This window comes from Helobdella robusta (assembly GCF_000326865.2).
Source record: "Helobdella robusta unplaced genomic scaffold HELROscaffold_10, whole genome shotgun sequence".
Classification (NCBI taxonomy): domain Eukaryota; kingdom Metazoa; phylum Annelida; class Clitellata; order Rhynchobdellida; family Glossiphoniidae; genus Helobdella; species Helobdella robusta.
Window position 1 is genome coordinate 1,613,644 of NW_008703571.1, and position 25,370 is coordinate 1,639,013.

The 25,370-nt window shown below is 32.6% G+C and overlaps 4 protein-coding genes across 4 annotated transcripts; 1 reads left to right on the forward strand and 3 right to left on the reverse strand.

The window, feature by feature from the left end:
* Positions 1–468: 468 nt before the first annotated feature.
* HELRODRAFT_166636 (hypothetical protein) lies at positions 469–3,837 on the forward strand (the record flags this gene model as incomplete). The annotated part of the gene is made up of 6 exons (XM_009011863.1): positions 469–651; positions 1,995–2,108; positions 2,178–2,253; positions 2,350–2,661; positions 2,717–2,822; positions 3,732–3,837. 6 exons carry the CDS (start codon positions 469–471, stop codon positions 3,835–3,837), a joined length of 897 nt encoding a protein of 298 aa, XP_009010111.1.
* Positions 3,765–5,686, reverse strand: HELRODRAFT_71397 (hypothetical protein; the record flags this gene model as incomplete). The annotated part of the gene is made up of 6 exons (XM_009011864.1): positions 3,765–3,837; positions 4,136–4,215; positions 4,936–5,045; positions 5,200–5,272; positions 5,465–5,548; positions 5,618–5,686. 6 exons carry the CDS (start codon positions 5,684–5,686, stop codon positions 3,765–3,767), a joined length of 489 nt encoding a protein of 162 aa, XP_009010112.1.
* Positions 5,687–6,391: 705 nt separating this feature from the next.
* On the reverse strand, positions 6,392–7,456 carry HELRODRAFT_71625 (hypothetical protein; the record flags this gene model as incomplete). Its single annotated transcript, XM_009011865.1, has 4 exons — positions 6,392–6,478; positions 6,682–6,750; positions 7,166–7,230; positions 7,390–7,456. Coding segments are annotated over 4 exons (288 nt in total), but the record flags the coding sequence as incomplete, so codon positions are not given.
* An 11,200-nt stretch (positions 7,457–18,656) lies between these two features.
* HELRODRAFT_108901 (hypothetical protein) lies at positions 18,657–24,201 on the reverse strand. Its single transcript, XM_009011866.1, has 10 exons — positions 23,026–24,201; positions 22,708–22,849; positions 22,390–22,555; positions 21,590–22,082; positions 21,166–21,469; positions 20,728–21,066; positions 20,435–20,598; positions 20,068–20,185; positions 19,340–19,497; positions 18,657–19,092 (listed from the first exon to the last, which is right to left on the reverse strand). Exons 1-10 carry the CDS (start codon positions 24,072–24,074, stop codon positions 18,990–18,992), a joined length of 3,036 nt encoding a protein of 1,011 aa, XP_009010114.1. The 5' UTR covers positions 24,075–24,201; the 3' UTR covers positions 18,657–18,989.
* Between the last annotated feature and the right edge of the window lie 1,169 nt (positions 24,202–25,370).

A 25,370-nucleotide genomic window follows, 5' to 3' on the forward strand; every position in this document is an offset into this window, starting at 1 on the left:
GTAGTTTATTAAAATTCAAAATAAACTTATTTTTCGAATTCATGCTGCAAATAAGGCCATATTTCGATTCCGAATGAATCATCATCAGTGCTCCTTGCTGTATATATAAGGAAATAATGACTTTGTCAAGATGAACTTTGACGTTGTAAAAATTAACTTTGGTAGAATTTATAGAACAACACTTTAGTGAGAAAAATCGAAAAAACGAACTACAAACATATTAACGCCAAACATTCGGTATAATTTATAGAATATTGTAAAAATATATATATATATATATAGACAGAGACAGACAGACAGAAATATATACCTGTATATAGACAGACACAGACAAACGCAGACAGACACACAGAGACAAACAAATAGAGAGAGATACATATTCTATTATTTACAGAAAAAACAGAGATAATCTTTTTATTGGCCACTCTGCTCTCGATCTCTGGCATATACATCGACAGGAGAATTGAAATGTCCAACGACCTACCGTCGCCGGTCAACGATAGAACCAACTACACAACCTGGAAGACTCCGTGCATGCAAAGTCGTCAAGACGCCGAGTACGATGCCAACCTGCTGGAGCTGCAGAGAGAGTATAAAGAGAAATTTCTCGAAGATTTGGACAGAAATTATGTGAAATTGTACGATAACATGGTTCGATTGAAAAATAAAACTGACACTCTAAAGGATAAATTTGTGAGTCCAGTTATTTTTTCTGATTTTTTGTGTTTATTAAGGTGTGATGACTTAATTGCAAATTTTTTAAATTTTTACCTAAAAAATGAAAATATAAAATGTTCTGAAATAGCGATAGCTTAATGAAAAGTTCAGCTATATGAAAAATATATAAACGAATATTACAAATAAATTTTAAGTTCACAAATAAAATTTTAGCATGTCGATTGGATAGTGTGAAAATATAAAATTTAACAACTGCACAACAACAAAATTTCACACACACGTTTGGAGGAAAGCGTTTTTATTAGAAATCATTATCCGACGGCAGGAAGCTTTATGTTTCATTCATGTACTCAAAGTAATCTGCAGGCTACTTTAAATCAAAATTTATATTTGAATAAATTTCTACTGTATTTAAGTAAGCAATTAATAAAAGTCGTGCCGATCATAAAGAGGCTTCCACATTTTATGGCGCCTCCGCAATGAATGTTTCATAAATTCAAATTTATTGTCCACTTTCCTATGTTCTTATGATGTCAGTTAACAAAGGAACGACGCTGGCACTGAAAGGAACTGTATACAAAATTTAATATAAAACGATTTGTAAATTGTAAATGAATGATTTTTTCTTAGAAATCAACCATATGTCTACTACACGATTAAAACTAATTATGATAAATCATTCCCTCAACTTTTTGTATATATAATGCCCGATTTATCTAACCTATGTTCGTGATGTTCAACAGCGGACCGCAATAAAATTTGCAAACAGTTTGATCTTCTGATTAGCTCTGAACCGTTGAGCGCTGAAAAATAATCAGTGAAAAAGAGAGTTTTATAAAATTGACAGAAAAGACTTAAATGAAAATTGTTTAACAGACTCCAACAGTTATTAATACTACTACTTGAACCTAAACGCCCCGGTATACGATCGTCTTCTTGTTTTCACTTCTTAACACTCTTTTGCTAAATATGCATTTGTTTTTTATCCATGTTCTCTAGAACTCTCTACCTCCTTCTCTGACTACTTCTCCATCACTTACGAAGTTCAGAGCGGATCTCAAGACCCATCTGTTTGCAAAATTCATTGAGGAGCGCTGTTGAACATCGCAGAAATAGCGATTTATGAACTAATTGATTGATTGATTCTGTTAAAACTGGTAAGAAGTTCCAAGACCAGATTAAAGGCATTTTCATTCACCATCCGTTATACAGTGTTATATGCATTTAATTTATGGTTTAACGATTTTAATCGAAGTTGATTTTTTTTTCCACATAATACCGTTGATTGATTGATTGTGATGAATAACTTGAAACAGGGGAAGCAGAGGCTAGAGGAATATATCCTTCTCGACCTGCAACTGAATTCCAATTCAACGAGAATCATTAAACTACCAGTTTTTAACCCAGTGGTTAACGTCGCAAATCGTGAGGTTCGTCATCCGATTTATAGACGTTTCTTCATAATAAGAACAAACAAATTAAAAATTTCAAATTCGCAGGTGTTCATCAGATTCCTTGTGAAGGCATTCACACATTTGGCCAAGTCGGCAATTATGCTCGAACAAGCCAAGGGAGGTAAAATATTCATTTGTTTCTAAATTGAAAAAAAACAATATTCTTTTGGTTTCAACAAAACTGAAAATAATTTTCAATGTTATTTACCTGAACTAGACGAGACGCAAGCGGATCAAGAGCCTGAAAACTACAAAGATGACTTCGTGACAATTTTAACAGACTCGGAAATGGGCGTCTACTGGTTACTGTGCTACGTGAATGTGATTCTGGAAAACCTCGACCATCCGTTAAATAGAAACATGACAGAGGAAGTATACAAAGTACTACCAAAATTATTCCTTCTTTGGGATCAGAGACTGAGAGACATCAGATCGTACAAAGTGTTAAGAGACACATCTGACATATTGGAATTGCTTATTAGTACTTTAAAGCAACTCGTTGATCACGTGCCAACGGGGACAACGCGTGGTGAAAAACATCTGCACACCACTTCATCGCATTCACGACATTCAAGCCACGGTAGGCACCACCACAAGGGTAGAATTAACAAACCATCAAAACAGCAGAGGCAATGAATTTTTTAGCGTCAAACGAAATATTCAACACGGCACGAAACAATTACTAACGCGGTTAGGCGTCTGTACTATTTACCACGTACTACTACTCTAACTCCATTCATTCCCTTTAAGATGTATTTAATGACCAGATCATCTCATTTCAAGTTTCAAACTTTAAAAATTATGACCGAACTGTTACAAACTTTTTTTTGATATATATTTATAAGTTTCTTTAATTATATTTTTACATGGGTAAAATCATGTTTTGTCATGTTCTCATCAAGTAAAGTTTTATCGGGTAAACAATCAGTAGCTTAGGATTTGTTAAATGCCTATATACACTGTATATTGTTCCTCCATGTAATATACACACACAGTAAATTAGAAGACTGCAAAACGTCAACTTCTTAAAAATCATCTTGGTGTAATCAACTGTTGCAACAAAATTATATCATGTGAAAACCATGTTGAAACAACAGAATAACCAAACCAAACATTTAATTCCCCTCATAAAATGTCATATCTTCATCTATATTGTACCAGTATTTCATGTAATGTACATAAATTTATTTATTTATTCATGTATATATATATATATATATATATATATATATATATAATATATATATTTTGAGACGAGGTTTCGGCATATTATATATATATATACATACATACATCAATACACATATATTTGTTTGTTTAAATGAAATGAAATAAAATAAAGGACAAGGTATTTTTTCTTCTCAAACCACAAAACACCAATCACGGCAAAGAATGGACAAACACAAAATAATTATTATTAATACATAGAAATCAATCAAACTTCTCTGTTCTAAATTTGTATTCATATTGTGTATGTATATATATATATATATATATATATATATATATATATATATATATATATATATGTACATCACACACACACACACAATAATAGTTATAATAAAAGAAATAATAAAAAATAACAATAACAACTAGGATAAAAGTGTCAGTGACGAAAATTTGCCATGTTCAGCCTAAGGATGGGTCCCTGAACCTGAGGGCCTGTTCACGAACTCTCCTTTCATACTCAGCCCTGTTCTGACTGTTCAGTTCAGTTCATTAGTTTAATAATCCACCATTCAATGATATGGTATATGTTATTAGGATTGTATTATTTGATATCATACAAATTTTTACCAATTTTGGTCTTTTTTTTTCAAAACCAAAAAAGCTTTGAATTAAATCAAGATAATCAAAACTAATTTTATAACACTGAATTATTCACCCTGGAACATTCCTTCAACTCAAAACCAAATGAATCAAGAAGATATCACTAAATTTATGACAATTCAATAGAAAATCTTTTAATTAACTAGTTTGGCAATTTCAATAAAACTGACCAATAGATCGTGTAAGCCTCTGCTTGTGCTGGGTCCTTAACATTTGGTTCATTCAACAGTTCTTGTATTCCAAGCAAGATCTGATCAACATTAACATATTTTCAAATTAAAATTTATATATCAGAGTAATAAAAGAAAGATATAATTATGAAAAATACACAATGTATATACATGAAATAAGGACATAAAATAATAAAGTTATAAAACTTTATCAATATAATGAAAAATAATTTTTTAATGAACAATAACAGATACAATAAGTCAGGAACATTATTAAGTGTATAGTAATATAACTGTATCTTTGGTCATAAAAAATTTAAATAATTTTTCAATAAGAAAAAAGTGAAACAATCCCAGTTAGTTTCTTCAATGTTATGCACCCCTTCAAAAGTAAGTGCAACAAACATCGTAAAAAAAATTTTTTAAATAAAATGATAGTACATTTCTCGATAAAGGGACTCATATAACACAAGAAGTTATTGAGTATGTAAGTCCAGATTTCAATATACCTGATGTTTGTCTGTGTTTGGAGCAATGGAAAACTCAGAAACATCAAGTGTATCAGGTGAATTAGATGAATAACCAACTATTCCTAAGATTTCAAGACTTGTTTTAAGAGATGTGTCTAGTTTTTGGGTCCCATTATATATGTAGAATTAATGGGTACTGTGGTACTAGATCACAATATTCCTGTGCACCATTGTTTAGAGCAATAAGATACTCAAAACATTAGGTTTATCTATACAGGTTAAGGAAAAATTTGAAAAAATTATTCCCCTAAATAAATTGAGGAAGATCACCTGCTTAATTGTAACAGCTGGTCTCCAATCTTTTTCCTCATCAAGCAAAGACAAACAGACTGTTCCAGATGGATAGACATTAGGATGGAATAGTGGGGGTTCAAATTTACCTGAGTTCACAAAGGTTTTACAATATTAATAAATGATAAAATACAACAGGTGATACTATAACCGTTATAGTCACATAAGATAAATAAAAAACAGTTAATGATCAATAAATAATTAAACTAATTAATTTGAAATGAATACAAAACAAAAATTAACATTTTGGAGGAGATGATGGGTAGTCGTCTTTGAACAACATACGCAATTTGTACAAACCTCCTTCCCAAGGAGTCTGCAAAACAAAAATATTTTTCAGGCAAGAGATATAATAACAATATGATATATAAAAAAAATAAATGACACGCTTTAAAATTTAAATGTGAATCAAATAAAATAATAAAATTTAAAAGCTTTATCCTTTGTAATTTTGTGGTATATCTTAAATCATTTTGTGGAAAATGTTATAATTGCAAAAAAATGGTACTGTTTTTTTTCCTGGAATTCCGCATTCCCAATTCATTAAATTTAGGGTTCCATCTGGAGCCTTTGTTGGTCTTGCCACGAATCCCTTTATAAATTTTAAAATTAAGCAATAATGAGTGAAAGGAATTGAGAATTAAAAAGCAGGAAAACGTACGAATGGATGATCCTTCCTCCATGCTTTTCGCTCCTCAGACAATCGACCAATGGCTATACCGCCGGACATAGTGTTAGCGTTTATTTGGGTGGTTCTTTAAAAATATCGTCTGATATCAATTAAAAGATGAAAATGAGAACTTTACAGCGTAAGTGGAGTCTTATTTGCGAAAAAACGAATCAAGTAAAACCAGAAAAGAACGAATCCCGCTTCCGATGTCGCTTTTGTTTCAGTGAGAAAAAAGAGTAATAATAAGCAATGGGATGCCAGGAGTGTTTATTCAACGAAGAATTAAACTGTCTCAAAATTCAATAGCAAGTAAATTTGTTTTAAATTGTATTAACATATTTTAAAATGTAAATAACTTTTAATGTTAACAAAATTAAAGCTCAAATTAAAAAAAAAACAAAAACTGCAAATTCAAATTTGCATCAAATATTATTATTCAATTAATGATTTCAACAGCCCGGCTAGCTCAGTCGGTAGAGCATGAGACTCTTAATCTCAGGGTCGTGGGTTCGAGCCCCACGTTGGGCGCAACTTTTTACACATGCTTTTATGTTAACATAAGCATAATTACCTTTTTTCAAACAACAGCTGAACAATGATGATGACGTCATAATTAAAGAACGTAAGAATCATCACTTTTGATAAAATCTTTCATTTAAAACAAAGTTGAGAGTTTAAATTGAGTTAATCAACTGTCATTTGACAAGAAATTAAATCACAATTAAAAGTTAACGAATTAAAAGTCTAATACTGAAGTAATTTTTTTCATTTTTGATGTTTCATTCCTCCGAGACACTGTGGAGACGGTTCTACTGTCTTTGATGACTCCTGCCATTGTTGTTCAGTCTTTGCCTTCGTTGAATTTGTAACCACAATTCAGAAAATTAATTTAACATTCCTATTACAATTACAAAATAAAATAATTTTGGCATGAGTTTTCGACATTCTTCAATTCACTATTACTGAAATAATTACCTTTAAGGTTCTACAATATATAAGAGTGTTGAAACCAAAAGAATAATATAACAAAACAAAAATGTGAAAAAGATCCTTACAACAATTGATAATGCATGCACTCCAGATTTCAATTCCTCCTTTAAAACATCATAAACCATTTGGTGCCTCTTAAAAATGTAAGTTATAACGATCAGAATTTATTTATTTAGAATAAAAATTATATAAAAAATATTTAAATAATTAAAAACAATAAGCCGAGCAAGATTTATAAGAAGGAAGGTGGAGCACTGCCTCGGGAATCCATGAAAAAGGGAAAGGGACCACCTTAAAAACTATGAGTTCTTAAATGTAAAACAAGTCGGATTTTTTTAAAGTGCCGGATATTTTTCATTTGACTAAGACAAACTGATAAAAAGGGCTGTCCACAAATAATTAAGAGACCCTTATAAATAATCACCAATCACAACTGAATAATTATGGGCCCACATTTCATCATTGCCCCGGGAAGGGCCTCCCGACTTGTAAATCTGACCTTAAATATGAAAAACATTAATCCTATATTAGTACTATAACCTAGGTTACCTTGGTTAGCCCTATGTCTTTGAATAAGTCTGAAATTATGACAACTTTGAAATGTGTTTCAGAGTCTTTAAAATAAAATGTTTTTTTTGATATTAATGAAAATAAATTTTATAAGGTTATAATAATTTATTAATATTTAATATTATTATAATATTTTATCAATAATTAAAAAAAAAGAATAAATTTAATTTATGTGAAATTAAACTAATTTAAAAAAATAAAACCTTTAGGAACGTTATGTTTGTAGCTTTCATTAATTATGTCCAAATGAGATGGCTGATAGAAATTTATATTTTAAATTCAGGATGCAGATTGTAAACTAAAAATTAATTAATTAATTAACTAACTAACAATGTTAATTTATTAAAAAATAAACTTGAAAATTAAAAAAATCTGAAAAAATTGAATGATCATACCTGAAAATGATTCGATAGTTTTTCGTGAATCTTTTCGTGCATAACCCCACCCTAATAAATGAAAATTTAACAAAAATAAATGCTGATTAGTTCCATGTGTTTTGAAAAGATACACATAACAAGACATTTTTTTAATGATTTGATTAACCAAATCCTAATAAATCATTATATAAGTGAATAAAACTATAAAATCAATAAACGATAAAATTAAATAAAGTATATCACTAAAATTTTAATTAAAATCATAATAAAATGTGATAAGAACACCACCTGCATAGCTTTCAAAAGTAATGTAGATGTAGAGAAGGATAAATATTTGGTTAACAAATGCTTTGCTGGTCTAACTGTTAGGTTAAGGTTAAGTTAGGATTAAATTAAAATTAAAATTAATTATTAAATTTAATTAAAACTTTAATTTTGTTATGATTTTGTAACGAACATAATGAACTAACAAACAGTAAAAAAAAACAAAAATGTATGAATAACAAACTCAGTACAAATAATGAACAAATTTAATATTGTAAAAATGTAAAGTAAATGCTATGTCATATATCAAGACAAGACCAATTCATTATTTTCAGGACATATAATTATTTTTTTATTCTAAGTTTATTTATGTTTATATAAACTTTATAGTTTATATGTCTGACTACTGAAAAAATCAGAAATCCATTCTCATTCTGGTTTCCTGGGTGTTGGATGCTAAGATGCATTTCCCCACTTTAAATTTTTTGTATCTCAATGCCATTGAGGCATTGTTGATCGATGTTGTTTGTTTTAAAAAAAACTACTGCAAAATACCAAAAAGGAAAACAAATCAAAACAATTTAAAAGAAACATTTTTAAACAATCAGAAGGAATCTCCGATTTTCACTTAAAAATTACATAAATGATGGGATTTGCGTTGTAAAACTATATTAAAAAAACTACCTAATTTAACCGGCATATCTAGTAGAGTAAGCTAAAAAACAGATCGCTATTCTTTAAACTTTAAAGTTTATTTGAACGAAAGTTCTGTTTTAGTCTAAATTCAGAATGTTTATCTTTGAATTAAAGTTAGTGAGTAGATTTATTTTAGTTATGTATCAAACAGTATCTTATTGAAAAAAGTAGTATCATAAAAAGTATAAAGATACTTTTTTCAAATATTCAAAAAATTCTCAATTTGATTTCATAGCGATATCAATGATTATGATGATTGTGACCTTAATAATTAAAAAACACAGATAAATTTATTAAATATGATGGGTAATTCCAAGGGTAGGCCTATTTACCAGCATACAACACTTTTTTATGGGTTGAAGCAGGGATATGCAAAGAACCTCAATTTTTTCAACTTTTAATTATTTTCAGTAATGTCTTCCCTTGTAGTAATTCTATTTAATTTTAATAATGATTAATAGAATTATGTATTATTAAATTATTTTTGTTAATTTGAATATAAAAATTGCTTTTGGTCCGGTGAAATCCGGTGGCTTACTAAAGCCGAAGGTTGGCTTAGTAGGATTGAACTATAGTCACCCTTTTTTTTACACTATTCGATCATGTTAAAAATTGGTTTGCTTATGAAATAAACGGCCTAAATAAATCAAAATTGTTATTTGAACAACTATCTTCATTATATTCAATGAATATTTTACATTTTGCTGGTGCTCATAACAAACTGGCTGCTGAAATCATACGTTGGCTTATAGCAGTGGCTTACAGGGTTTCATAGAACTCTTACGATAGCATTTTTTTGTACATATAATGCTTTAAATAAATCAATATATTCATATCACAATTATTTTTGTCAGTACTATAAATAGAGAAAATGCTTTTGTCAGGTGAAAAACAGTGGCTTACTGAAGCCGTAGGTTGGCTTAATCGGATTTTTTCTCATGTATACAATACTATGAGATAAATCAATCAAACAATCAGTCAGTCGGTCGGTCAGCCAGCCAGCCAGCCAGTCAGTCAGTCAGTAAGTCTGTCAGTCAATCAATCAACCAACCGATCAATCAATCAACTAAATTGAATGAACCAAATAAACAAAAATAAAAACAAAAATAAATAAAAAAAATTTGCAAGGCCTGTTAAAACTCGAACAAACAGTTAACCGTACAGATGTAAAAACAATTTCGAGATTTTAGTAAAGAAAGAAAAACACAGTAGTTGCTTTTATTTGAATTCATTCAAAAATGAAAAGTGACGGTTAATTAAAATTTTAAAATGTCAATTTTTTTTAAATTCGTATTTTAAATAAACAAATATAACAAAATATCGACCGATAAAAATAATTATTATCCATTATTATTATTATCATACACACTTCTTAGAAGTTCTCGAAGGATAATAAACCACGTAACATGAACATTTAGTAAGAACAGTTCACAACATATCATAATGACTAAATCAACATACTAAACAGAAATAATTTATACATGCATATATACAAAGTAAATCAAGAAATATCCAAAATTTATATAACCAATTTAAAAAAAACTAGAAACCAGTCAACATTTAATGAATAAATAAATAGACATTAAAAAAATTGTTCAAAAAGGTACAATTTAAGGCGACGACGAGAATGAAATGTAGTTTGTTTTGTTGGTGTGGTGTTGTGAAGCGAAAACAAACACATCACACAAAACTAGTAAGAAGTCGCAAGAATAATAGTCAGTCACCTACCTATAATAAAATTACTCTCAGGGCCCTAGCTTACTTATAAAACATTGACTCAACTCACTTACCTACAAATTTGTATTTCTCGTTTTAGACGTTTCAAGTATTTTATTTAACATATTTTAGCGTTTTTATTTTACTTGAAGCTTTTTAACTAATGTTAAGCCCTAGCCTACCTATAATTGTTTAACTCATCTCAGTCCCTAACTTACCTATGAATTAAATTAAAGCCCGGTTCACGGTAAAGAAAATAGAAAGTTGAAGAGAAACATAGCAACAACGACACCGAATGAATGGATGTTGTGTATGCATGTGTTGTATTGATGTGTGTGTATGTAAATGTGCGGGCGCGCACTCTCCAGAAACTTCACTCACTACCGACGAACCGACCATCATCTGACACGCATCGATGGAATGAATTTGACCGGATACTGAAAAATAAATTTAAAAAAAAAATTAATTCACTAAAATAAAAAGCAAGCAATTGGAAAAAATAGGCAACTTATCTTTTTGAGATAACACTCAATCTTTGTTCAAATTCGAGTACTTTCAAAGGTACAATGAAACAAAAACAAATTTACCTTTAACATTATCTTCGATTTGTCATCGGAACGATCATCATGAGACCACCATCTGAAACGTGCTGACGCCCACCACAGCCCACCTCTCATCATTCTGTAGACAAGTTTTTATTAATTAGCGAAGTAGTAAATGAAGAAACAAAGGAATGAACGAATAAATGATTAACTGAATGATTGAACGATTGGTTGAATGAATAAATTAACTAATTAATTAATCAACCAATGATTTAATGAATGAATAGAATGAATCAATGAATAAATTAACTGAGGAATAATTTGAAAGATAGTGATAAAATAAATGAATGAATGAGAAAAATAAAAAAAAGAAACTAAATCATAGTTCAAAAACCGTCGTTGTTTTTATCTTCGAATTGTCATCGGAACGATCATCATGAGACCTCCATCTGAAACGTGCTGATGCCCACCACAGCCCACCTCTCATCATTCTGTAGACATTTTTTTAATAGCGTATTAGTAAATCAAGGAACAAAGGAACGATCGAATAAATGATTAACTGAATGATTGAATAATTGGTTGAATGAATGAGTGAATGAATGAATTAATTAATAAATCAATGATTCAATTAATGAATAGAATGAATTAACGAATCAATTAATAGAAGAATAATTTAAAAGGTTGAGTGATAAAATGAACGAATGAGAAAAATAAAAAACGAAACTAAACCTTACTTCAAAAATCGTCGTTACTGTACTTTCCATTGCACCGACCACCACTATCTGGTCGGCACACAAAATACCATCCGAACTTCAGAGTATCAGTCCAACAGCCAACGAGCTGATTCTTCCTACACCACCATCATCATATGTAAATCATCATGAGACCACCATCTAAAACGTGCTGACTCCCACCACTGCCCACCTCTCATCATTCTGTAAACAAAATTTTTTTATTTGCGTAGTAGTAAATGAATGTTAGAATCTTAGAAGCAAAAAAAATTAAATTATAAAATGAAAATAATGTCAAATAAATAAAATTTTAAAATAATAAAGTAAGTAAAATGTAAAAAAAACTTACCGTCGTCCATTCGACAAAGGTAGAATGTTGAATGCGGTCCGGTTCCTACGTTGTCCTCCAAAACTGGTGCCAGTCCAGTTGTTGAAACACAGCCCGTGTTGATGGAGAGAGATAGAGAAAGAGTAGATTCTCATCAGAAAGCTTAGCGGTGCATCTCAAATTGCTTAATAAAAATAATCCTATCTACCTATTCAATTACCTTAACTAATCTATATTAAATTGTTAATGGTACGATAGTCGAAAGTCCCCCTTCATTCTCCCTCCTTGCACAGAGGTTCACCGACAGCCAGGGCACCGGATAGAAAACCATTGCCGTGCGGATAGTAGACTATTGCCGTGCGGATAGTAAACCATTTGCCGTCCGGAAGCCGTGCGGGTAGTAGACTATGGCCGTGCCGCATGGTAAATCATTACCGTGCAGATAGTAAACCATTGCCGTCCGGATAGTAAACCATTGCCGGTACACCACTGGCCACCAAGGCTTACCTCTGACAACAGACTTCGAAATTCAGAGTCTATCGGCTATCGTACCCTCAACTTACCTATTCATTACAATTAAGCCCTAGCTTACCTCAAATTACAAAAAAACTCAAGAGCCCAATTCATTTGCCAATCGGCACCCACCCCACCACCTACGTAATGCCTTGGGCTCCAACTTAGTAATAATAATATAAAACTTAAACCCTAAATCTATTAATGAGTGTGTGTTACAACATAGCCTTAACTTACCTATTCATTACATTATGGCCCGAGCTTACCTAAAATTACAAAACTCAAGAGCCCAATTCATTGGCCTTTCGGCACCCACCCCACCACCTACGTAATGCCTTGGGCTCCAACCTAATAATAATAATGTAAAACTTAATAATTAACCTACCTATCGATACACTTACAGCGTTTATTTAATTTAAATTACAAGATTGTTCCTAGAATTACATTATTGCCCTTAACTACCTATGAAATTAAATTACTCTCAACCTTAATAATAATAAATTAAAATGTGTAATGAAAATAAAAAAACGCTCAAATACTAATATGTGTTTATGTATGTACGTATCTGTGTGTGTGTGTGTGTGTATAATACGCTGATGCGTGTAATGTGGGTGCGAGAAAAAATAGAAGAGATAAACTTACGCTGCCTACCTATTCAACTACATTAGTGTTGGATGCTTCCTATCTATCCTACCTACAATTAAAATTATGCCTATCTAACCTACCTATATAGCTACTTAATGTAATTGTGTGTATGTGCGTGTGCGTGTGAGCATTCTTACTTAATGTTAAATTACAGAGAAAAACAGAGAAAAAAGAATAAAACGTATCCCAGCCAGGCGTATCTTCTTTGCCACTGAATGAACGAACGTAGCCTGACATCTTCCACGATGAATTCCTTTGGAAGCTTCAACCTGAATAAAATGGATGAAATGGAAAAATCTTATTTATTTGACTAATTTAAATGAAAATAGAAAAACGAGCCGCGGTGAAACCCGCCGGAAAAGCCAGCCAACTGGCAAAAAAAAGAACCGCAAAGAAACCGTAAAACGTACCCCAGCAGGGCGTGCATTCTTTGCCACCGAATGAACTGACGTAGCGTGACATCACGACCATTCTGATCGTCCACGATGAACTCCTCTGGAAGCTTCAACCTGGATAAATGAACCTGGAAAACCTAAATGAATGTAAAAATCTTATTTATTCAATTTAAATGAAAATAACCGCAAAGAAACCGACCGGTCGGCAAAGAAAAGAGAAAAGAAGAGCAAAGAAAGGTATCTATATAGGATTTATGCTCTATATAACTCTATATAACTCTATATAACTCTATATAACTCTATATAACTCTATATAACTCTATATAACTCTATATAACTCTATATAACTCTATATAACTCTATATAACTCTATATAACTCTATATAACTCTATATAACTCTATATAACTCTATATAACTCTATATAACTCTATATAACTCTATATAACTCTATATAACTCTATATAACTCTATATAACTCTATATAACTCTATATAACTCTATATAACTCTATATAACTCTATATAACTCTATATAACTCTATATAACTCTATATAACTCTATATAACTCTATATAACTCTATATAACTCTATATAACTCTATATAACTCTATATAACTCTATATAACTCTATATAACTCTATATAACTCTATATAACTCTATATAACTCTATATAACTCTATATAACTCTATATAACCATGCATACTACCACATTCAATCAATAAAAATCCCACTAAAACCAGGAACCACCGCGTACCTGCTGAATGTATGATGTGAAACANAACAAAAAAAAAACACAAAACAAAAATCACACCACCAAGTAGAGTAAAAGAATAGGAGTCCCTAACCTACCTATGTAACTAAATTACCTTATGCCCTAGCCTACCTATATAATAAATTAATTTTTACCTCACCTACCTATGCTTCATTAACTTAACTCAAGACTCATGAAGAAAGAGAAAAAGGAGTAAAACAGAACATAAAATACTACCACACAAACAAACATGATGTATGTATGTATGTATGAGCGACCGTTAAAGAACCCACCTAAAATTAAAAAATACCACCTACAAACATTCAAACCACCTACAAACATGCAAACTCTATATAACTCTATATAACACTATATAACTCTATATAACTATATAATAAAATAAATAAAAATAAAAAAAATTTAAAAATAAAATAAATGAGATCAGACAAACTGCTTCAAGCGAGGCAGAATGCTGATCTGATTTTCATGTTGTCTCAGCTCCTCTATTTATACTCGTTTCAACCATACATTCTCATCATTTCAATCATTCGCATAGTAAAAAACTTGTTTAATGTACATACTACACTATTATACAGTCTTAACCACAATGCTAACCGTACTAAATTGAAGTCATCGAACGAACGCCTTCGAAACTTTCTGGTTGGCTGGTTGAATCTGCTATATTGCTTTTCATATAAACATATAATCTAATATAATATAATTTAATTATTTGTATACATGGATTCCAGTCACTTTATATATATATAATGAAAATTCATTATAAAAGCAACAGTAATCAGTGCTATATATGTAAGCACGCAGTTCAAATTTTTCGGGGAGAATTCAAAATAGTTTGAGACCACATCTTGCTTAACATCCGATTCCAAGCCGAGCCAAGCCAAGCTGAGCCAATATGCATAGATTTATAAGCGCTTTTATGTTAATATTTTGCTCGCTATATTTATATATTTTATAAATTCATTATAAAAAACAACAGTAGCCATTACTATATATGTACGCACGCAGTTCAAAATTTTCGGAGAGAATTCAAAATAGTTTGAGACCACACCTTGCTTGACATCCGATTCCAAGCCGAGCCAAGCCAAGCTGAGCCAATATGCATAGATTTATAAGCGCTTTTATATAAAAATTTTGCTCGCTTTTTAAACGAACATCCCAATATAACAAATTCTCCATCCTATTTTAACTTTCTTTGATGCTTTTTAATCAGTCAGGTCACAAAAATCATTATCGATATCGCAATAAAATCAATTTGAAATTTTTTTTAATTATTGATAAAATTTTTAAATTGTTGATAAAAATAACTAGTATATATAGTGTAGTAAAACGTTTAAAATTTTCTGAGAGAATTCAAAATAATTTGAGACTACACCATAACACAATTGTACAATTTGAATGTGTAAATACAACATTATAAATGTATTATAACTACGTGTATATATCTATCTATTTCTTTATTTAGTTCTGCCTGTGTATGATATTTTGTCAAATTTATTTGATAGGAATTGAATATAACCTTTATATCGGCTGATTAACTACCATGCAGTAAAATAACTACTGTTGACACCATTTCCTCCAACGATTTCGCAACGAATTGCCCATACCATATAATTAGAATAAACTCTTCCAATCAATGTTTAAATTTTTATATTGTCATTTATTCTTTCGTTTTTGTTTCTGTACTAATTTTCGTGTCAGATACAATAATTTAGTTTTTAAGTAAATTTTCATTTTCGTAGCTATACACAAACATGCCTACCTGTTGCATTAAAAATTGCATTAATAATAAATAGAAATGAGAAAATTTCTGATGCATCTTTTCACAGGTTTATTTTCAAATTAACTTCACACTAAAATAAATGTAACAATATCCCTATGACCTATACTCATTGAATAGAACTATTTTGTTTTACAATTACATATATTTTATTTTACAGACTATTATAATTTATAATGCTATCATGGATTACCATTTTATTATTAATAAAAGCAATACTTAAGAAATGCACAAGTTTCTGCAGCAGTTTATAAAATTTCAGATTTCCTCAAAATGTAAAAATGCTAAACGATTGGATTAAGTGCATCAGACAGGAAATAAATGATTTCAAATGGCTTCCATCAAAAAAACGCAAGAATATGCAGTGACCATTTCTGTAATAAAGATTATAAGGGTTATGATGGAGAAAGAAAGGTAATGCTGAAAAAAGCATTCCCATGTTTTCTAGTTATATTTATATGTCATCAGTTACACAAGGAAGCAATTCACATCATCATTGTACATTGCAACATTCTTATCTATACAAAAAATATAAAATGCATTCAACAATATTCCATGTATTTTATTAAAACTTAGAAAGGGCATAATGACATTGTGAATAATAAACCCTGCTTAGGACTGGGATCATCATCATCATACCAATCACCATTACAAGTAGAGTCAATTTTATATTAAAATCTCGAAACTGTTTGTAGATCTGTACGGTTAAGTGTTTGTTCGAGTTTGAACAAGCCTTGAAAAAATTTTTTTATTTATTTTTGTTTCGTTTATTTCGTTCATTCAATTTGGTTCATTGATTGGTCGATTGGCTGGTTGATTAGATGATTGAAGGAATGGTTGGTTGATTGGTTGATTGATTGATTGATTGGTTGGATGGTTGATTGATTGATTGATTGATTGATTGATTGATTGATTGATTGATTGATTGATTGATTGATTGATCTCACAGTATTGCACACATGAAAAAAAAAATCCGATTAAGCCAACCTACGGCTTCAGTAAACCACTGTTTTTCACCAGACAAAAGCAATTTCTATATTTATATTGACAAAAATAATTGTGATATGAATATATTGATTTATTTAAAGCATTATATGCACAAAAAACCGCTATCATAAGAGCTCTATGAAGCCCTGTAAGCAACTGCAGTAAGCCAACGTATGATTTCAGCAACCAGTTTTAATGAGCATCATGTAGAATGTAAAATATTCATTGAATGAATATAGCAATTTTTATTTCTTTAGGCCGTTTATTTCATAAGCTAACAAATTTTTAACATGATCGAATAGGGTAAAAAAAGGTGACTATAGTTCAATCCTACTAAGCCAACCTTCGGCTTCAGTAAGCCACCGGATTTCACCGGACCAAAAGCAATTTTTATATTCAAAATAACAAAAATAATTTAATACATAATTCTGTTAAATAAAATTAAATAAAATTACTACAATGTTTTAAGCACATTAAGTCAAGTAAATATTTCATATAGCTTGCTCGTTAAAATCCATGCAATTTCGTAAGCCAACAATCCAAGCAAGTCAAATAGCCCGACCGATTGATCGAATTGATCGATTAGTCATCCAATGTAATGTATGAGCTTGCCCGCTACAGTCTTTCTATAAATAAATTTCTCCAAGGCAGTTTCATTTTATTAAATTTTTAGATATGCTAATAATCAAAGTTAACGGCATTCTATAATATGAATGTAATAAAATTTATAGCACTTGAACCAAAAATGCCGAACAACCTAACAACGTTCTAAATAAAACGCTCAGCATAAAATTTTTTTTATCAAACCATAAATCCTGTCAAAATCATACATACCTATATGATTACCAAAAAGTTTTTTTTACGTCAAAATAATATAAACATATATCGATAAACATCATAAATGTTTATTACTAAATTTCTCAAACAGATACCACAACAGAGGCCACCCTGCCCCATACGGTTGGTAGAAATATTTTCATTAATAATATTTTCATCGATGATTGATTACAGTCATTCGATATTCTGTTACGAATGTGGTTTGAATAATCTCTATTCGACCGACGATACGGCTTGTACATACCCTCTGAACGTGACGACCACGACGATCGTTGAGTGCGACGACTTCACCGACATGTGCATCACCTTCATGACGGGTATTTATTTTATTCCAGCTAGCTAAGCATTCACATTTTCAATTTAAATTGATGTATCGAAATCCCTCCAATGATAATATCGACGCAACTTAACTTTTGAGGCTATTGCTGTGCACAACTAATTATGATTAATGATGACTTGGTTGATTTTAAAAACTTACTGGTTCGTAACAAATTAGTCAAATCAAATTTTATGCGTGTTCTTTCTCGTCAGCATACTACTAAGAAATATTCTTAACATTCATACACAGACAATTTGAATGGTTTCCAATAAAAGACCGACGTAATGTCATTATCACTTTACAAATTTACAACAATACCATTCAAATCTTGCAGAAGCGATCAAATTATATAATATGTATTATAAAAAATATATGACAGCTCAGTCGGGGGCAGAAGGAAGGTCGTGTGCACCGCGTCTGCAGCACATCGGCTGCCAGTTCATCTTCGGAATCTCTCCTGGAATCATCTGTAGCTGTTCCTTTGATTTGTGCAACAAATAACGCCTTGTCACTTGTTCAGTTTTTTTCTCTGTTATTTGTTCTTTGTATTATTGCAATTTTTGCTAGATTTTTCTGATTCAAATTGTATTTTTTATTAATTATTAATTTCAAATATCTTAATCCAGCGGGTAAGTACAATGGAAAAAACGTTCGCTCGTACAGTAGAAATAGCATGGTAGTTTTACGTTTGTTACAAAATAAAATATTATAATGATAAAATAAAAGCAATGAGGGCCTTAATTTTGAAAGTGTGAAAAAAATTTGATGTACAAGAAATGGAAAATCTCACACTTATGTATCTAGGTATATATATTTGTACCATCATTCATGACATACATGATACATAAACATACTGATAAAAACAAAATAAGTTTAAAATTTAATTACAAAAGCGGTCATTTAAAATATAAATTGATAAATTAATATGAAGACGGTGAAAATCAGGAATGTGCTACTCGACAGTTTCGACGATCCGGCAATTCGGCACTGCAAGTTGTCATACCTGTCGTTTGAATAAATAAATAAATACGATTACTTATTATCTTGAAACTCGGTATCGGTACAGTGGGCTTCACACACACACACACACACACACACACGGACACACACACACACACACATCAGTTTCCACAGAAGAGGCACCGGTGTAAGCGAGCAACAGACACATATATTACACATGTGAACATACAATCAGACATAAAGTCACAAAAGCTACGAATATTACACACAAGCAAGACGCGCGTACTAACCTCGTCTGCTTGTCACCAGTTACTTTCTTCCTGTATTCCTCCTCAACAGTCTGACCATCGAAGTACCATGCGTTGTCGTTGAATGGGTACTCGTAGCCTACCTTACAATCGCACTTGTACCCACCTGTTATGAACTTCTTGCCAGCTATGTAGACGCACTGTTGGCGTTTCATGATACTCATTATCGTTGTTGGGACTATTTCATTTAATAACGATTGTCATTCATTCATTTCATTCAATGATCCTCTGTAATCCCTTAAGGGACCGTTGAGGCCGATGATATTCTTCTATCTCTCCAAAATCCTTTTCTTTCCCTCGCCATCTTCATTGAGCTTAATGTTCCAACCCCCGTCCATTCCGTGATATCATCCATCCACTTCCTCACAGGTCTTCCAACTTTTTTCTTTCAGTCCCTCTTTCTCATCAGTACTTTTTTGATCATTCTGCAGATGTGCCCAAAGATACCCAGCTTTCTTTCCTTGACACTTTCATATACAGTTTTTTGTCTTCCAAGATAACGATTGTCGCGTGGAACAAATTGTCGAATAAATAAAATAAACATAAAAATATGTAGTCTCTTCTAATTTAACACTTTTCAACTAGATCTAAAAACCGTTCAACTAAACTAGCCCCAATTTAACTAAAAATAATATTAGGCTGGACAAGCAAACCATCACTACACAAACACACGCATGCTGAGCAAACATACAAACAACAACACCACTAACATATGTAGTCTCGTAGTGGCACCTGGCAGTGTCCTTGAATGCGTTCGGCACGAAGTAGTCTTGCGGGCATTGATTGATGTCCAGTTCATTCAGCATCACGTCAACTGTTACAACGCCTCTGTAGAGAATTAAAAAGATTTGCTGTCGTTGTTTGGTTTTTATTGATCTTAAAATATATGTGTTGTAATAATTTGTTTACAATATTTTGTCACTATGCCGTGTAAGTATGGGTTGCAAGTTACAATTAGTTGCAAGTTACAACTGATTTAATTATCGAACTTTGATGAGCAACAATGAGATGGAGTGGAAGTGGTTAACCAACCAACACCAAATATAAAAAAGAAGGACAACGAAAACAAAAAATGACTTGAATTCAATAGCCGTGCCGACAGAATTGAAGCCGAAGAATGGGACACTGTATGTTATGATCCAGTCATCGATGTAGCCATCACATTTGAAGTAAGGCACTGACCACAGCCCATCCTCTTCCATTGGAGCTTGGAAGTACATCGGGTACAACAAAAAGCTCACCTGAAATTGCAATACATCAGGAACGATAGTAACTCGTTTAATGCCACTATTACAATATTAAACAAACAATATAATTAATATTTAATTGGCAAAACATTAAAACAAATTCTACAAAAAATGATTCCCTACTTGACTGGTTCCATTCACGTCGCTTCTTATTACCAGCTTTTCTCTAAATTTTGACAGGCCGTAAGTGTTTGATTGCCATCTTTCTTTAACGTTTTTGAACCAGGGCTCATCCAAGTAGCTCGTGGGAAACCCTGCGTAATCAACGGCCCTGAAATTTGTGTTGGCGACGTTGGACTGCGGGTTGCTGGGGTCTGGAGCTTTCTCAAATTTGTAAGCGTACGGTCCGAACAGTTCTCTCGTCTTTCCGTTAGGCTCGACGAATTTGTTCAGATCGAAGAAGACACCACTACCCTTCATCTTCAAATCACCCATCGTGTTTGCTAGCACTTCGCCAAATATCTTTTCAATAAAAATTGAGTTTACAAATCCAATAAATTATGTATAAAAATAATGTTTTGATTCAATAATTCAAACTCAAAAAAGCTAAATAATAAGCACCTGCTCAATGTTGAGCGGCCTATCCCCTCTCAAGTTCCCATACTCTTCATACTTGTCCACGTTCTGCATGAAGTTGCTGAGGAAGTGCGACAGCCTCAGTGCGGTTCTGGCCTGGTTGGAGAACAAAACTTCGACATTGTAGCCGACATCTCCCGGAAGAATGAGTTCATCCTTCTTGAATTGTTTGCAGTTGCCTCCGGTGACAGATGTTTTGAAGTTAAGAATCTGCTGCATCCTGTTGTACTGCTTCTCGTCGAACGCCTGGCGCTTCATGCGACGTCTCTTGACGCTTTCCTTGTCAAATCTAAGTGTTAATGATAGTTTTCGTCAGTTGAAAATTCTCTACTAAGTTAACAATTCGTTAATGTTTTCGCCAGCATTGCACGTTAATTAACTTACATTAGATTATTTTGAAAAGAACAACCTTGGAACAAAAGCAATTTTCTTGTTGGTGACACTTTGCAGATGGTAAGGATGCGACACCCTCGGAACGACCTTGGTGGTCTTGGTAACCTTTTCCTCTGAACTCGACTCTTCCTTTTTGTATGAGGTTGTTTCTTTCAAGTTGAACATTCTCAACAACCTCAATTTTTTGTTGAGAATTCTCGATTGTAGAATATGGTCTGGTACTTTTATGACGGATCTGTCCGTTTTCCTGGCGTTGTGAAGTCTCCCATATGTTTCGCCAAGTTTATTAGCCGCCGCATCTTCATAACTATCATCATCTTCATCGTCGTCTTCGTCGTCGTCATCATTTTTCTTGTCCTCGTCAGCAACAATTTCGTCATCGCCATCTTTAGAATCTTCATCGTCACCAAGTTGCACACTTCTCTTTTTCCTCTTACCCATGTAGTTGATGTCGAAGTTGGGCGTACCCTTCGTATCGTTGCTCCTTATGACGGGGATCACCTGACGCACTGAAACGAAAATTGAAAAACAATTATTTTAAATACATTTTTAAGTGCAGTAAATATCGTGAATAATAAATAATGTGATGCTACGTTGTGTGTTTGTAATGCTGTTGCTGGTTATATCGGTATTTAGCATTTCATCATTAAGTCGTTTCAATCAAACAACATCAAGTTATGCAGAGATTTACTATTTAGTTCTAACAAATTTTCACAGCTAATTCTCACATAAAAAAACTTTTTTTTTGACAAAACAGTGTATGTAATTAAATTGTCTCCAATAGAATAGCAATGGATAGAATAAATTATCACCCACGTTCAACAGGGATGCAGTCGAATCCATTTTCATACTCGATGTAGGTGGCACTCTCGATCTCGATGCCCATGAAGGGTCCGTACTGCCAGGGTGGGTACCTGTAACCTGGCTTGCACATGCACTTGTAGCCCCCTCGCCTGAAACCCCATCCATACAAGGGCTCACACTGAATGAAAATAATTATCTCAAGATTAGTTATCAAACGAAAGATTGAAAAAATGAGATTTTATCTGATTTACTGCAAAAGTAAAAAGCAAATACTTTAATTATATTTTAATTCCCATAGAAAATCATGGAAATAAAAATGGTTGAACTAACAATTGTGCTCGGTTTGCATCTGGCCACATTGGTCAAGTAGTCGGATGATTGTTGATTGATTGGCTGGTTGCCGATGCTGCGCGGGCAGGGGTTGAAATCGATGCTCAGAAACTCCATGTCCATCGTGGTCACTGCAACGTAACTGTGGGTTTTGAAGTTTTTCCACGTGTGTATGTGTGTGTGTGTGTGTGTGTGTGTGTGTGTGTGTTTGATTCAATAGATTTGTGACTCATTCAACTCTGCCCCATTACATAATCGTCTAAAGAATAATAATATAATGAACGGATTTTTATCGAAAGATATTAAAGAAAAACTGACGTCATTCTTCTCAAGTGTATCCAGTCAAGATATCTGGGAATGTGGTCAATCACAGGAGCCACTGCGGACACAATCCAACGATTCGATCGGCCGCAATCGAAATACGGTTCAGTGAAGAGCACCGGCAGATGAGTTTCGTCCAACTGTCCCGGTGAGGGTGGCCCAAAAAGGGTCATCGTATCGAAAACGTCCTGAGTAAATTTGCCGGTTTGATTCGAGTATTTAACACCGACGCTGTACTGATACTTTTTTTTCGAATCTTCACCTTTGTCGGTCCACTTATCAGGTAGAAACAAATCGTACCATTGGTTGATTTTGTATGTATTTAAAGTGTAGTTGTTTTGAGATCCAGCGCCGTAATCTTCAACGTTGATCGTTTTATTGGTCGGTTCTCTGATCCAGTTGGTTGGTTCATTGAAATCATCGAACCTGTAAGCTCTTGGTCCAAACAATGGAATGGTGTTGTTGAATGGTAGTGTTCGGTACCAAGTTGCAAAGGAGCTGTTCTTGTCAAAGAAAATTCCTGATGCGTTGATATTGTTAGGATTGGCCGTGACATCAGCCACTGCCGAAAAGTAGTAGTAGAGCAACCCAGGCTGCATGGGAAAGGTGATGTTGGTGTCCAACCTTTGAAATATGTAACTGTAGAAGAAGGCCCTGTTCAGCGCCATGTTGTGGGTGTGCAAGAGTTTTGTCCTGTTAGGATAAACGATGTAGCTGAGCAGTCGGTTGAACATAGGCGGCTGAGCTACCGAATCTCTTGGCAATCGTAACTCGCTCGCTGATTTCGATTTGCAATTTTGAGCGTTCACGGAATTCATCCTGTCGTCAATTTCGTCAAATTTGTCGTAAGTGAGCCAGTCATAAGCGTGAAGGAAGTTCTTCTTTTTACTAATCTGACCGTCCACCACCGTTGATGTCAGCGCCAAAAACGCGAGTGCGGTAAATGTGATGGCCACTAAAGATGCGGTCACTGCGTCCGAACATGAATTCCCATTTTTTTTAGTTCTGGTTATTAAACTTCCAGATAAGATATTTGTCGCAAACATTATTATTGTTTAATTGAAAAATTAAATAATGTTGAAAAATATCTAATCGTTCATACTGTACATAACTATTTTTTTAATCTGATTGAAAAATACGCTTAAATAAATATTCAACGATTGCCTTCATATGGTGTACTTCATTAATTAGTACACCTGTATGTTTATCTTACCTGTGCGATACATTCAAAAACGGCGATGCGCGAGATTGGCGCTTACGACACTAGCGAACGCAAGAAAAATTTAGACGCGCACGAATATACAAACTCAGCATACGACGAAACTTTCAATTTCTGTATTTTACACTTGCATAAAACCGTCGGTTAGTTTTGCTTTTTTGTTCAAGAAAGCTTTTCAATCAATATTTCACGAAACAAGTGAGAGCTCAATACGTCAAAGGATCAAGCAAGTAATTAACCAACTTTAAAATAATCAATAAACAACAAAGCGGTTTTTGCTGTAATCAATCAATCAATCAATCAATCAATCAATCAATCAATCAATCAATCAATCAATCAATCAATCAATCAACCAATCAGTCAATAAATCAATCAATCAATCAATCAGTCAGTCAATCAGTCAGTCAGTCAGTCAATCAATCGAAAATAATATGTTTTTTCTTTTCTTTAATCATTTCCATGCACTTGTCAGCTCTCCTTTGCAACTATAAAAGGGAGAGAGGGAGAAAAAAAGAAACAAAGTAAAAAAAATTAACAAATTAAAATAATAATAATATAAACTATTATAAAATATAATGAAAATATAAAAATAATACAATATATTTAATAATAATATAATTCACTACATGATAAATCTGAAACGTATGTGCGAAAAATAAATAAAATAATAAATACACATAAAATTTAAGTAAATAAATTAATATAATCAATAATTATGATTAATTTATCATTGCCTTATCTTTTCCCCTAAGTTTTGTTTTCTTTGTCTTTGTGGCCAGTCTGTCCTCTCTATCTTTGAATGCTTTTGCCCAGTAGGTTTTTTCATCATCACCTGGACGTTTGTTGGTTTGTTTGTGTGTGTGCGTGTATATGTATGTTTTTGCACGTGTGTACGTGTGTGTGTGTGTTTTTGTATCTATGTGTGTGAAAGTGTGAGTGTGCGCATCACAATCCTCATCAAACCAGACAAACGTTAACAACATCTTCATCATTATTATCATCGTCAATAAAGCTATCATCATCGTCCTCTTCGCCATCCTTACCAACCTTGCAGAAGGTGAGCTTGCCAGTTGAGTGGTGATAACGACGACTGAGTAATGACGTCACGTGATGTTTCTTCATC